This window comes from Panthera onca, chromosome D2 (genome assembly GCF_046562875.1).
Source record: "Panthera onca isolate mPanOnc1 chromosome D2, mPanOnc1 haplotype 2, whole genome shotgun sequence".
NCBI classification, from domain to species: domain Eukaryota; kingdom Metazoa; phylum Chordata; class Mammalia; order Carnivora; family Felidae; genus Panthera; species Panthera onca.
Genome location: NC_138349.1, coordinates 20,186,230 through 20,201,793, shown reverse-complemented (window position 1 = coordinate 20,201,793; position 15,564 = coordinate 20,186,230). Strand labels below are relative to the sequence as shown.

The 15,564-nt window shown below is 41.0% G+C and overlaps 1 protein-coding gene across 7 annotated transcripts in view; it reads left to right on the top strand.

Annotated features, from left to right (window-relative positions):
• The window catches only part of LOC132684919 (protein FAM136A-like), a 36,655-nt gene that overhangs the window by 8,553 nt on the left and 12,538 nt on the right, over positions 1 to 15,564 (top strand). For 6 of the 7 annotated variants that reach the window (XM_078434820.2, XM_078434822.2, XM_078434821.2 and 3 more), the window contains one exon: positions 5,901 to 5,954. In XM_078434820.2, the coding sequence (XP_078290946.1) occupies positions 5,901 to 5,954 (54 nt within the window). Of the gene's footprint in view, positions 1 to 364; positions 2,398 to 5,900; positions 5,955 to 15,564 lie in introns of those variants that run through there. The other variant, XM_060641534.3, reaches the window with a different exon arrangement.

Genomic DNA, 15,564 nt, shown 5'->3' with positions numbered 1-15,564 from the left:
GTCCAATGGGCCTTGCCCTCTGATGTGGTGATAGGAACTTTTTTTTTTTTTTTTTTTTTTTGGCCCTATCTGGCTTTCTCATATAACAGCCTCCAGAGGTAGTCTTAAGATGGTCTTTTAAACTCGGGAGTTAATTGGATTCATCTGCATCACAGCCCTTGAAAATACCCTCTTTATCTGAGTGTTTCCCACCCCCATGTTCATGTTGACTATTTATTTAACTTAGAAAATTTATTTAACTTAGAAAATAACTTAGTTATTGCAGAAACAGCCTGGAACATTCCATATCACTATTATTGTACAATGAATAATAGAGCATAATAGAGCAACATTTTTTTTTTTTTTTTTTTTTTTTTTTTTTTAGGATACTTACACCAGACAACCTGAGTAGCCGGGGATATATGTACCCAAATGTAAAGAGGAAAAAGGAGACAGTGAACACAACTTCTTTCCAGAAGCCAAAATAAGCCCCAGATTTTTGCCCCATGAAAACTAATGCACATAGTTTGATACGGTCACATTTAACCATTTTATTGATAATAGTGTCGGCAGTTGCAAAGAACTGTACAATGGAGGCCTCAATGCTCAAAGAACCCATTAGGTGGCAGTGGGGACACAGGCATCTTTTGATGTCTGATTACAGCCCGCCCCCGCCCATGCTTCCTCCAGTTATGGAGCCTTAGGGAAGTGACATCGTGAGGCAGCTTTTCAGGGGAGGAGATAGGGGAGGTAAACAACCAGAGAAAACAAAACAAACAAAAGTTATGGCCTATAGTATCCAACAGACGAGGAACTGTTGGTCATCTGGACTCAACTCCTGTTCTTGATTTTAACATGTTTTTATTTGTCCTTGTTACGATTCTTTCAGTAAAATAACTTTATACCTAAGTTCTTTAGATGACTTGTGTGCTGTTTACGATATCTCTGTGTTGTCAGTTTTTGAACATAAGCTAGAACGTGAGTAGGGAGTATGGCTCATTTTGCTTGGGACACAGTACATTTAATACGTACATTTACAGTGACACTCTCATTCTCTGAAATGAGTGCTCATGAAAGGCTTTTTGTGGTCCTGGTACATGCTGTACATTGAGATTCCTGGGAAAAGGACTCTGACATTTCTTTGCAAGAAGTTTATTGGGGAGTGCCTTTAGGAACATCCCCTGTGAGAGTGACAGGAGCAGGGCTGGGCGGAGGGAGAAGAAGCTGCCACATGTGTGCAGCCCATCCTGTAGGAGCTCCAGAGCTGGATGGCTCCTCAGAGACCCCCTTGGGACTTTATACCTACCCAACCCCAAATGATCAGCCAATACATGTGGGCTGCCCCTGTGAAGGGGGCAGAAAAATAATTCGGCTGGACACTGTCAGCCACCAACACTCCCTCATTCTGGGTGAATGAGCACCTCAGTCCCGAAAGAGGAATCTGGGCCACACACCAGAGTACCTACAGCAGGGGAGAAGGCCTACTTTCTCTGCATCACCCTTATTTTTAGGTCCCTCTGATGCTGCCTCTCCCACAGACGCTACCTGTATTAGAAACTGTGAAACAGGGGCACCTGGGTGGCTCAGTCGGTTAAGCGGCCGACTTCGGCTCAGGTCATGATCTCGCGGTCCGTGAGTTCGAGCCCCGCGTCGGGCTCTGCGCTGACAGCTCAGAGCCTGGAGCCTGTTTCAGATTCTGTGTCTCCCTCTCTCTCTGACCCTCCCCCGTTCATGCTCTGTCTCTCCCTGTCTCAAAAATAAATAAAAAAAAGTTTAAAAAATTAAAAAAAAAAAAAAAGAAACTATGAAACAGGCAGGCCCGAGTGCCGGAGTCCATCTGGGCACCCTCTGGAGAGATGCAGTGCAGGGTCACCATGGCAGACCTGCAGCAGCTCCAGGTGCAGAAGGCAGTAGACTCTGCGGTGAAGAGTCTGGAGAGAGAGAACATCCAGAAGATGCTCATGTTCTGGTACAGCTGTTGTGAGGATAGTCGGGAGGCCATGCAGCAGGTGCACCAATGCATTGAGCGCTGCCATGCGCCTCTGGCTCAAACCCAGTTGAAGAAATTCCAGGGCTGCCTGGCCCAGTGCACCATGCACTGCAGTGACAAAGCCAAAGATTCAATAGATGCAGGAAATAGAGGGTTTCAGGTGAAGTGGCAGCTGGAGACTTGTGTGACCAAGTATGTGGATGACCACATGCACCTCATCCCAACCATGACTGAGAAGATCTCTTATCCACTGGGAAATTGAAGTCTTTGTAATTGGCCATCAAGGCTGACAGCAGTAATCCATTTAATTTTTTTAAATGTTTATTTTACTTTTGAGAGATACAGAGCATGAGTGGAGGTGGGGCAGAGAGCAAGAGGGAGACACAGAATCTGAAGCAGGCTCTAGGTTCCAAACTGTCAGCATAGAACCCGACATGGGACTCGAATCCATGAATCCTCAGATGGTGACCTGAGCCGATGCGGGAGGCTTAACCGACTGAGCCACCCAGTGCTCCAGCAGGAATCCATTTAAAAAGCAAAATGAATTTTGGTCTTTGAAGTTTATGAAGAAATTAAGGATAGCAGGCAAGTTTGAGGCATGTGTCACTTGCCTCTACACACTGGTTCCTTTGTGTTTCAACCCTAGAAAGTGAAATGGAAAAAACTGGTGCTAAAATTTGGGTCTGAGATAGCACAGGAGAATTTTTGGTAACCTAAATTTCACATGCACTGGCACTAGGGATCTCCCTTGTACCAAGCCAGAGGCTTTAAGGTACAAGATTCTTCTTAGTATACAGGTACAAACAGGTTGCTAGGTTCCCCTAACCTGCCTATGATCTGGTGGAGTACAAGCAGAGATGTTTCTGTTGTTGCCAACCTCCTGTTTACCAGAAGGATCACCAAATCATTTTCTATAAGCTGTAAAGCAAAGTCCATGAGGTCGCTAATTTAGAAGGGAAAAAAGCTTCCTGGGTCTTCGTTTTGCTTGGTTTTGTTTTATATACAATGTTTTGTTTTATATATATGAAGTTGATTTAAGGTGCGGAGGTGGGAGAGGTAGTTTGGGTAAGAACTTTGAACAGTTCCTCGTGGGTATCTATTTCTGGCCATCAAGATGTGGATATGCATTTCTTGAAATACGTATTACATCTTTCAGCTAAGAGACCCTGCAGAAACAAGAGAAGGGATGTTACACTGGGTATGGGAAGCAGATCTCCCCTCTCACTGGCTGTCATGATGGGCCCTGAGCCTATCTGCAGCAGAACAACTGAACAATCTTGCTGTAACACTTTCCCTTGAAGGGAAAGGGGGTTTTGATTGCACTATGTACCAGTATCCAGGAGTGAACATTGAAGGAGAAACTGTTGCCTTCTTAATTAAGAGAGTTATTAGGTACTGAATTTGGAAAAACCTGGTTTTTATAGAAGAGAAGGAATGAAAGCCTAAACTCAGTATTGCTTATTTAGCCCCCTGAAATAACAGAGCCCTATTGAGACAATCCCTTGGCAACAGGAAGGCTGAAGGAGAAAAAGTAAGCAACTCGGGTGAGCTGTGATTCCTTTAAAGCAAAAGATGGACAGCCACCCCCTCATTACCAAATAACACTTTTGCCTGTGGCCGTTGCAGTAAACAGTGTTCTGCCCTTTATCATTTCATTATTTTTTTTTCACCAATTTATTATTTGAAATGATAACATAGCCAATATTTGGTGTTTCAAGGTTGTAATATATGTTCCTAGTGGTTCAGCTTAAAAAAAAAAAAAGGTATAGTTTTTCCTCAAAAAAGAAAAAAAGAAACTGTGAAACAATGTCACCTTCTCATTTTGTTTTCCCAACATTAAAAGCTAATAGAAAATGTCTTGGTACTTCCTGCAGATGATGTCATGTTTGTTTTAAATCGATTTCTGAGTGTGTGTGTGTGTGTGTGTGTGTGTAGAGAAATTAATATATAAATGCTAATATATATATATATATATATATAAAATATATATATAATGCTATAGGAGAGCTTGCTTATGCATAAGCAACTCAGATATACAGATTAAGTATTTCTTCCGTTGAAAAATTTTCCAAAAAATTTTGGCACAATTGGTAATTATTTACTCCAGCACATCAAAATGAATAGGGTAAAATTTATAAACAGAAAAGCCATTAGGGTAAATTTTATTTTTTACAAAAAAGGAATACGTAATTTTTTCCCTTAAAATAGCCTCTTCATGGGTAGAAAACGATCAACTATTTATATAGAAGTTTTAAAATCTTTTAAATTTTATATTTTTGCCTGATTTTGTCTTCTTTTGTATTCTATGACACTGATGCTTACTAACTTTTTTCCAGTTTCAGCTAGAAGAATTACTTTCTTTCCCTTATAGTCATTTGACTAATTTGACCCCCAAATGTCTTTTGGATGTATTTCCCTTTCTCCATCCTAGTGCTATACAGACCAAGCTGTCATCATTTTCTCTCCTAGCCTGATGTAATAGTCCCTAAGAATGGGGTTCCTTCCCTGAGATTCATCTTCCACACTTGGCTCCCAGATTGATCTTCTGGAAACACCAGTCTAAGCATACCCACACCTACTTGTGAAATCCCAACCTGTTAGCCCACCATATAAGGCCACTGGTGATATGGTCACAGCCTGCTTCACGTCCTGAGCACTGACCACACGTTCCAGGTACAAACTTACCTTGCTCTTTCATGCCTTACTGCTTTGCTCCTAGGTTCTGTTCTATGTCGCATGCTTTTCCTCACTTCCCTGTTTGGAAGAATATCTTTTTTTTTTTTTTTAATTTTTTTAATGTTTATCCTTGAGAGAGAGACAGAGCACGAGCAGGGGAGGGGCAGAGAGAAAGGGAGACACAGAATCCAAAAGTAGGCTCCAAGCTCTGGGTGGCTCAGCTGGTTGAGCGTCTGACCTCCGCTCAGGTCATGATCTCTCAGTCCATGAGTTTGAGCCCCATGTCAGGCTCTGTGCTGACAGCTCAGAACCTGGAGCCTGCTTCAGATTCTGTATTTCCCCCTCTGTCTGCTCCTCCCCCACTCGTGCTCTGTCTCTCTCTGACTCTCAAAAATAAATAAGCATTAAAAAAAATTATATATATAAAAAAAGATCCAGTTTCGAAGGGGCATTGTGACTGCTCACCACCTTTCTCAGACAGGGCTTCTTGCTTCCCTCATCTGCTTCCTTTAGTATTTTTACATATAGTAAGAACACCCTAGACTACTGGTGTTTAGAGTAGAGCTCCTTGGGGCATCTGGGTGGCTCAGTTGATTAAACATCCGACTCTTAGTTTCTGTTCAGGTCATGATCTCGCAGATCTGTGGGTTCAAGCTCCGCATTGGGCTCTATGCTGACTGCGCAGAGGCTGCTTGGGATTCTCTGTCTCACTCTCTATCTCTCTAACCCTTCCCTACTTGTGCTGTCTCTGTCTCTCTCAAAATAGATAAATAAATAAAACTTAAAAAAAAAAAAAAGAACAGCTCCTTTAGGAATCATATGGAAGGGGCAAGGTGTGTCTGGCACTAATAGAATTCCATCTCCTTGAGAACATAGAAGAAGCAAACTTTTGACAGCAGTGAACATTATATTTGACTTTGGAGAATATTCTAAAGATTTCTTGTAATTAGCATTATGATATTTCTCTGACATGGGCATATAACCACATGACACTAGTTTCTTCATAAGGCTATTACTACTAAGGAATCAAGGTTTTGAAGCATTTTCTGGTTGGAGAGAACTTTTAATTGATCCTAATTAATGGTGTGTCTGCAGGCAATTGAAAGTGATTTTTACATTCACGTTTGCTGATAAGGATATAGATAGGAAAAAACAGGACTGTAATAGCTTGATGATGAGCAATTTAATCCATGTATCTCTGGTTTATTTTTTTAGCATTACTGATTAGCTGCCTAATTTGTTGCTTTCTCCACAGGCAGAGGGAATTAGAACCAGTTAACCTGATAGTCAATGGAAGAATAAAACTAATGTAAGTATGACAAGAAAGGGACTATAATTTACAGATATATGTGGCCATTCATCTTGTGGTTTAGGAAGGCAGAAGTATTGAATGTGGAGCCCATGTTTTTTGACTTTCTTTTGCTATGACTTGTAAAGTGCCCAGGTTAGGTCACTTTTCTGTCCCAACGTAAAAAAAAAAAAAAAAAAAAAAAAAAAAAGGATACATAGCTCCCTGCATCATCATGAGACAAACAAGTTGTGTGACTATAATAGCTGCCTGTAACAGTTTGTGAGCCCAGATTAAATGGTCTTGGGCCTCTTCTGGCTGTAATTGAATTTGTTTCGTTTTACTTGGCTTTTGCTTTGCATCACTCTCCGACCCCTGTTTTATGATCCAAAGGAAGGCATGTCAACATGCTTGACTGGCAGGTGGAATAGTACATTGGACCCAGGATCTGTAGTTCTAGTGTGCATTCTGCCTCTCACTAGCTCAGAGACCTTAACTTGGGTCAGCCTGCATTTCCTTATCTATGTTTCCTTGTGGCCCTGGGACTTTGTGCTTCTTAGGTTTATGGGGAGTCAAGAAAGTTGACATATATGGGATGCCTGGGTGGATCAGTCAGTTCAGAGTCCGACTTCGGCCTGGGTCATGATCAAACGGTTCATGTGTTCAAGCCCTGCGTCAGGCTGTGGGCTGATAGTTCAGAGCCTAGAGCCTGCTTCAGATTCTGGGCCTCACTCTCTGCCCCTTCCCAACTCACACTCTGTCTCTGTCTCTGTCTCTCTCTTTCTCAAAAATAAATGTTAAAAAAAAAAAAGAAAGAAAGTTGACATATGGTCTTTCCTGATTAATCCAGTCCATAGACAATTAACTTGATCCTACCCCCATCTCTCCTTTCTCTGAGTTTTTAAGGAAGTATACCTGGGTTACACAGTCTAACCTGTATTAGTCCTCTGATGGTAAGCTCCTGTAAAGCAGGATTCCATGCATGAAATCCCATCTCATCCCCTCTCCTCACCCCCCCTCAGTCAACTCCTAGATCTAGGCATTTGTTGTGGATTCAATTAATACATGTCAGCTATAGGAGGAACCTCAGGGACTCCAGTTTTATCTCTTCAAAATTGACTTCTTTTACTTTGCAGAGAAAAGAAAGGTCATCTAGCATAAATTTCCTTTGATAGCTCCCCCCTCCAGCACATACACCTAAAAATTATTTGTGTTGACTCATCCTTGGAAAGATTGAAAAAATATGACTGTATTAAAATATAAATAATGTATATAACCAAAAAATTAGGCAAGCCACAAAGCACAAGAAGATATTTGCATTTAAGAATCAGTAACCAGATGGGGCGCCTGAGTGGCTCAGTCGGTTGAGCGTCCGACTTCGGCTCAGGTCACGATCTCGCGGTCCGTGAGTTCGAGCCCCGAGTCAGGCTCTGGGCTGATGGCTCAGAGCCTGGAGCCTGTTTCAGATTCTGTGTCTCCCTCTCTCTCTGCCCCTCCCCCGTTCATGCTCTGTCTCTCTCTGTCTCAAAAATAAATAAATGTTAAAAAAAAATTTTTTTTAAATAAAATAAATAAATAAATAAAAGAATCAGTAACCAGAATTTAAAAAACAAAACAAAAACAAAAACCACACTATACATGATACATAATCATTAAGAAAACAGCCTAATGGAATGGTGAAAATAATGAGGAGAAGAAGATAGAGGAAAAGATACGAACAAACAATTTACAAAAGAAAGAATCCCAAATTACCAATAAACATATGGGAGATACTCAAACTTATGCATAATCAGGGTCAGGCGTATGTCAACAAAAACTGTAACCCATTAAGTGGGAGAAAATTTAAAAGACTGGAAAAAGCCCAGACAGTGGTAACACTATGCACAGCTGATGGGAGTACATGTGGTTCTATCCATGTGGAGAGTGAATGGGCACCTCTCCCAAGCCAGCAATTCCACTCCCTGAGAAGCTCTCGATATGTAATAAGGAGACACATAAAATGTATTACAGCTTTGATTTTAAAAACAGAAACCTTAAACATAACAATCTGAATGTCCACTAACAAAGAAATGGAGAAAAAAAATTAGGGGATGAATAAATATTCATGAAATTAGTAAAAACAAACTAGAGGTACATGTATCAACATGGATAAATGTCAAAAACAATGTTCAGCAAAAATAAATTACAGAGTAATATGTATAGCAGGAGGCCACTTACACAAATTTTAAAGTCATGCAAAAATATGTTGTTTACGGGAACACATGTATAGTAAAAGTGTAAGACCATGCATGGGAATGAAAACTACCAAATTCAGGATGGTGTTTTTATCTGGGGAAGAAGAAAGGGCCATTGGGATCAGAGAGTAGTACGCAGGAGGCTTTCCACTACATCTGTAATATTTAACATATACATTTATTTATTTTAAAATATGTAAGTTCTCTCAAGGCCTCCTTTGTAAACCTTAGGAAAATGTACCCAACACCTCACAGGCGTGGCTTGGATACCACATTACTAGAAGATGCCAACACAGCCCCACATCAGGGCTTATAACTTTGGAGCCAAATGCCCCCCTTCAGTCAGTGGTCCTCATACGGGACATAATCTGTATGACTGTGGGTGTATGTACCAGCCTGACAACATCAAACAAACAAACCCATCTTCTCCTCCTTCCTTGCATCTCGGAGTCAAAGGGTGAGATCTTTCTTCTGCCGGAGGCAAATCCCTCCAGCTGGGCTGAGCTGGGCTCATTTCTCCTCAACTTCCCTCTGTCATTTAACCCCTCATCCCTGCAGCTCCAGCCTTGCTTCCCTACATGCTCTTTCTCCCAGCCTTTGACCTGTGTTTCTATTTGCTGCTACTCCATCCCACTGTGGTCTGGTTTTCTCTTTCACCACATCACTGAAATCACTCTTATCCATAAAGTCACCAAGGCCCTGTAACCCTCAAAGAGAGGGAGCCACTCAGCAGTTCTTGCCTCACTTGATCTTTGCAATATTTGGCACCTTCCTTGGAAAACTCCTCTTTTGCCTTCTGTGACATTATTGTCTCTTGCATTTCCTTCCTTTGGCTGCTAGTCTGTTTTCATGGCTCTTGTTCTACCTCCCAGCTTGTGAATGCTAGTGTTCCTAATTCACCTCTGCTTCTTCTCAGTCTCAACATTTACTTAACAAATATTTATTGAACCCCTACTGGATGCTAGGCGCTTTTCTCAGTGCTAGGGATTCAGCAGTGATAAGGCCTTGCCCTCACGGAGCTAACATTCCCGTGAGGGGAGACTGACAGCAACGGTTTAAAAAATAGAACTAGGGACGCCTGGGTGGCTCAGTTGGTTAAGCGGCCGACTTCAGCTCAGGTCATGATCTTGCGGTCCGTGAGTTCGAGCCCCGCGTCGGGCTCTGTGCTGACAGCTCAAAGCCTGGAGCCTGTTTCAGATTCTGTGTCTCCCTCTCTCTTTGACCCTCCCCCGTTCATGCTCTGTCTCTCTCTGTCTCAAAAATAAATAAACGTTAAAAAATTTAAAATAATAATAATAATAAAAATAAAAAATAGAACTATAATATTTACATGGTGATAAATTCCATGGAGGAAAATAAAGGAAAGTAAGGGGATACATGTGCCAAAGGAAGGGACCAGTTGTATTTGTTGTATAGCGAAAGGTCAGGAGAGCCTCAATTAAAAATTGACTTTGGGGCTGACACATGAAGGGAGTAAGAATTGTGAGCCTGTGGATATTTGGTGGAAGATCATTCCATGCAGAAGGAACAGCAAGTGCAGAGGCTCTGGAGTGAGAGTGTTCCAGTTTGGGACATATTGAGTTTGAAAGGCCTATTGTACATTTAAGTGGAAATGCCAGGAAGGATATAGATATAGATATAGATATAGATATAGATATAGATATAGATATAGATATAGATATATCCTTTCTAGAACATAAGCTCCATTCGAACAAGAGCTTGTAAAATAGACCAAGGTCCCACCAGCTAAAGGGAGGAAATCCAAGAGAAAATAATGTCATAAGGAAGGTGTCAAATGTTGCAAAGATTGAGTAGAGGGACTGCAGAGTGACTCTGTCTTTAAAATTTAGAGGACCTTTCTGACTTTATGGATGATAGTCATTTCATATATATATATATATATATATATATATGTATATATATACATATATACATACATATGTATATATGCACATATATACATATATATACCTATGTGTATACATATATATATATATATATATATATATATATATATATATATATATACATTTGTATACATATGTATATAAAATAAAGTAGCTTTGGGCAGGAGCAGGTTTGTTAGAAGTGTGAGAGAGTGAACCAAGAGTTTAATTTGGACTAGGTTAAGTGATAGTATTTTAAAGATCAACATGGAGATGTAAGTAGGGACTTGAATTTATTTAAGAAATTGTTTTGTTTTGAGAGAGGGCACAAGTAAGCAAGGGGCAGAGAGAAAGGGTGAGAGAGAATTCCACAAGTTGCAGAGAGAGAGAGAGAGATAAGCGGGGCTTACCTGAAGCGGGGCTTGTGCTCACCCGAAATGGGGCTCGGGCTCACCTGATTCTGAACTTGAGCTCACCCAAAGCAGGGCTCAAACTCACAAACTGTTAAATCATGGCCTGAGCAGGGCTCAAGCCCATGCAATGTGGGGCTTGTGCTCACCCAAAGTGGGGCTTGAGCTCACCTGACGTGGGGCTCGAACTCACAAACCTTGAGATCATGACCTGAACGAAAGTCCGATGCTTAATTGAGTGAGCCACGCTGCTGCCCCTATTTAAGAAATATTTGTTGGGCACCTGGAATTTCACGTCTGTTAATAGCAGAATAGTTTATATTGGATTAACCCTTTTGCAAATAGGAATTATAAACTCTGGATGAAAAAAATTACCTAAAGGCATTAAAGAGAAACCAAACTAGAAACTAGAGAAGAGTTGACACTTAGGAGAAGAGAATGGCACTAGATGAGTTACTGTTTGTTTGTTTTTTAAATAGCTTTTTGCCTCAGGGCAAGCACCAGAAAATGTCATGCTGGGGCACTTAGAATATGGATAGAAACCCACAGTTTTGATGAATTTATTTGAGGAATTAGCAGACAGAGTTTGAGGCTATCACAGCAACTGGAAAATGGCAGTGGTAGTGGAATACCCTAGAAAGGAGAGAATTGCAGAGGAGAGGTTCCAGATTCTGTGCATTAAGTTTTCCCAAGCTCTGGCTGATCTCTGAACTACACACATGTGGGGGCAGACTTCAGTCAGTCCAACAAATGACGAAAGAACTGAATGGAAATTTTAATCATAGAGGAGAAAATTTAGTAACCAAGTTAGCACTTTAGTAAAATAAAAAATTCAAAGCTTAGTCTCTATACCATAACCTCAAAAACCATAGTCTCTATAATGTGCCATTTACAATGTGCAAGCACAATACAAAATTACTAGATAAGCAAAAAAGCAGAAAAATGTGACCCATAATCAAGAGAAAAGACAATAGATGGAAATTGATCCTAAGATGAGCAAAAATCAGAATTAGGACACAGTTCTTTTAAACTAGCTATTATAAGGGATAAAAACTGGTGCAGCCACTCTGGAAAACAGTATGGAGGTTCCTCAAAAAATTAAAAATAAAACTACCCTATGACCCAGCAATTGCACTACCAAGTATCCAAAAAATACAGAAGTGCTGTCTCAAAGGGGCATGTTCATCCCAATATTTATAGCAGCCCTATCAACAATGGCCAAAGTATGGGAAGAACCCAAAGTATGTCCATCGACTGATGAATGAATAAAGAAGATGTTGTATATATATATACAATGGAGTATTATTCGGCAATCAAAAAGAATGAAATCGTGCCATTTTCAACAACGTGGATGTAACTAGAGTGTATTATGCTAAGTGAAATAAGTCAGTCAGAGAAAGACAAATATATGATTTCACTCATATGTGGAATTTAAGATACAAAACAGATGAACATAAGGGAAGGGAAGCAAAAATAATATAAAAACAGAGAAGAAGACAAACTATAAGAGACTCTTAAATACAGAGAACAAACAGGGTTGCTGGAGGGGTGTTGGATGAGGGGAAGGACTAAAGGGGTGAGGGGCACTAAGCAGGACACTTGTTGGGATGAGCACTGGGTATGATCAGTGCTCTTGTATGATCATTAGCACTTGGGTAGACCAGCTGGCTTAAATTGGGAGGGCAGTCTTTTTCAGTGAAATTATTTTTGGATTCTTTTCAACTGTAGGTGGTAGACTACCCTTATTTGCTTTTTATACCACTTTTTATGGAATAGTACTCATGCCCACCATTCATATTCCTAGGGCCTTTGCTTCTGAGCTAGATTTAGTAGGCCCTTTTATGAGTCTATCTAAAATGGGTTTTAGCAACTCATTTGCCAAAACAAGGTCTAAATTTCTCCAAAATATTATCTTTTGTTTGCAGTCCTTTTCAGCTCATCAGCAGTTACTGATTTCAGATCCACCATGTAGGGAGATGGTTCTCTCTGAACATAGAGACCAGCTCAAACTGGGAAAGCCAGGACCCGCAGAATGGTTGGACTCTCACAGCTGTACAGGTGTGAGTCACCCGTAACTTTGTAGAGAGGCCTTTGCTCCTGCCACACCCCTACATCAGCTGCTCTTTGCTTCTGCTCACCTTCCATTTGCCAGAGCTGGCTGGGTAAAGGACTGGAAAGTGGGCAAGCCAGAACTCACCTCTGCTCTTGCTGCTTTATACCAGTCCTCTTCTCGGTGGCCTACTGTTCTCCTTCTAGGAGCTTCCAGAAAAAATTATTCTCTTACAAAGTTTATAGTATGTCCCCTACTTGAAAAATATGCACATATTTTGGGTGTTTTCATTGCTGAAGCTAATGACCAGATTAGTATTTTCTGTAGACACCTCTTGATTTACTTAGTGTTCTTGCTCTGAACACACTTAACAGATAACATAGGGAGGGTTCTTGAAACCTGGGAGAGGCAATATTCCTCCAGAATGTCCAACCCAAGCCACACACAGCAAGTCTGTTGCCAACTCTCTACCTCTCAGAAACTCCTTTAGGATGACAGAGATCCCTTTAAAGTTCACTAAAAAGCAATTCAGATGCAGCAGAAGTATCAACAACAAAGATATACCAAAGAAGGAAAAATAAGTTGTCAAGAACAGTGAGTAATGGTAGAGTTAAAAAAAAATCAATATCTTTCCACATATTTCTATGCATGGGGTGCATCCATCAAAATGAGTGGGTGACATTTGTCCCAGCCTAGCTGAGCCAGCCAGTGCTGCATGACTCACCTTCTGTGCTATCAGCTAACCACCAAGCCTCTTGCCTGGGAGTTAACAGACTCACTAAAAGGAAACTCTATTCTGAATCTGTCATTAATTGCATCTTTAAATGTAATCCACCTGCCAGCCAATTTACAAATTTCCTCCATATTCTCCAGGTTATTTCTAACTTTCCTCCCGATCACTTTTGCAGCCTAGCTGGATTTGATTGGGTTTATCTTAGTTTGCTTTGAGGAGGAATTGATATATCTCCCGTCTCTAAGAAGATCATTGTTTCTCCCTCACAGAGGTCAGGTAGAGCAGAGAGGTGATCTCATAGGGTTTTTCCACCCAGTGATTCTGATTTTTAAAACAAATATGTGAAAGCCCCAATCATTGCCTCTTAAAATCCCCTTTGTGCTCAAAGAGGAAGCTTGGTGAATAGTTCCAGCAAAGTATCAGGAATATCTGATAGCACTGATTCACCGAGTTTTGGAAACAAACCTCAGTTTCTCCAATTATGGGTTCAAGATGAGAAAACTTCCCTTTCTCACGTACCAACGAGGCAGCAATGAAGAGATCAGCCTGTCCTCTGACAAACATGAGACATGAATTGACACGTGTACCAGCTTTTTCCACCCCAGCTCATGCTGTGCCCTTCTGACTACATGGTTTCCCTGGGTTCTCTATTCAAGTCTTATTCATCCTTGGAGGTCCCCCTTTCTCTCAGGAACTTTTCCCAACTTACTGGCTCAGAGGGAGCTTTTCTTCCCCTGAACTGCTCTGGCACATATGCCAAAATCTCTTATACAACATTTGGTGTAGGCTTTCCAGGGTAGGGACCGTGCTGTATTCTTATTTGTACACTTATGGGATGGAAGTGCTTAGCTTACGGCACTGGTGTGCTATGTAGGCTGGGTATCAGAATCGCGCGTGCAGCTTCTAAGACATTACCAATGTTCAGGCCCCATAACAGACCTTCTGAATCAGAATTGCTACTTAGGTGAAATTACAGATCTTCCTCAAGTTATGGTGGCGTTACTACATCCCAGTAAATCCATTGTAAGTTGAAAATATCGCAAGTAGAAAATGCATTTAATATACCTAACCTACAGAACACCACCGCTTAGTCTAGTCTATCTTAAACACGCTCAGAACACCTACATTAGCCTATTGTTGGGCAAAATCATCTAACACAAGTGTATTTTATAATGAAGTGTTGAATATCTCATGTCATTTATTGAATACCATACTGAAAGTGAAAAAAAGAATGGTTGTATGGGTACAGATTGATTACAAGTGTAGCAGCTGTTTATTTTCATCACCACATGGCTGATGGCATCATGAGAGATGGTATGGTATATGGCTAACCTGGGAAAAGATCAAAATTCAAAGTATGGTTTCTACAGAATGCATGTTGCTTTCACACCGTTGAAAAGTTGAAAAATCATAAGTCACACCATCGTAACTTGGGGGCTGTCTGTATATAGACTCTAGATTTGCATCAGAAATCTTGTGATGGCTGCCCCTGACCCCATCTCCAGGTCACTAGCTCCTACCCCCTTTATTTCTTACAGAACCTCCTTGTGCTCAGAGTCACCCTTCCTCAACATAGTTCCCTTGCTTCAGAGGAAGCCCCCATCACCTTAAGTGTGAGGTCAGGGGCTGAATAATCTGAAGCTAAATCCATGATTCAGGAATAGGCATGTGACCCAACTGTAGCCTCTGAGAGAAGCAAGAGGAAGGCTGAAGACTTCTGGGAAGGGTCTTTCTCTTGTAGGAAGCTTTACTTTTTCCTGCTGTTACACTAGTTGTTACTGGCAGCCACTCTGTGCTCTTTCTCACTCTCCTCTCCCTCTCCTCCAGAGGGAACAAGTCTTAGGATGAAGCTGTGAAAAAACCTGGATCCTTGGTGGTAGATCAAGCAAACCTGAGTTCATTGAAATTTGGACTGCCACTTATGTGCACTAATAAGTGCCTCACTGTTTAAGACAGTTCTGTTACTTGTGGCTGAAATACTCTCCTAGATACTCTTGTTTGTATTCCTTCAATCCCAGGTATCACCTGGCACAATGTCCTCTTTAGTAAATGCTCAATAAGCACTTGTTGAATGAATGAATTCACAGTCATTGAGCACCTATATATGCCAAGTACTGGAGATGAAGTAGTAACTAAATAAAGTCCCTGTCATCATGGATTTTATACTCTGGTGGAAATAAAACTGCCTTTTGTGGATCAGGTTAGCAGCCTCTGTAGAGAAATAAACTTTGTTTCTGTTTGTGCAAGTAGATGGGTTCAACCAACATAAGTGGTTAGAATGGGAACACTTGTGCCAAAGGCTCACTGCTTAGGAATTC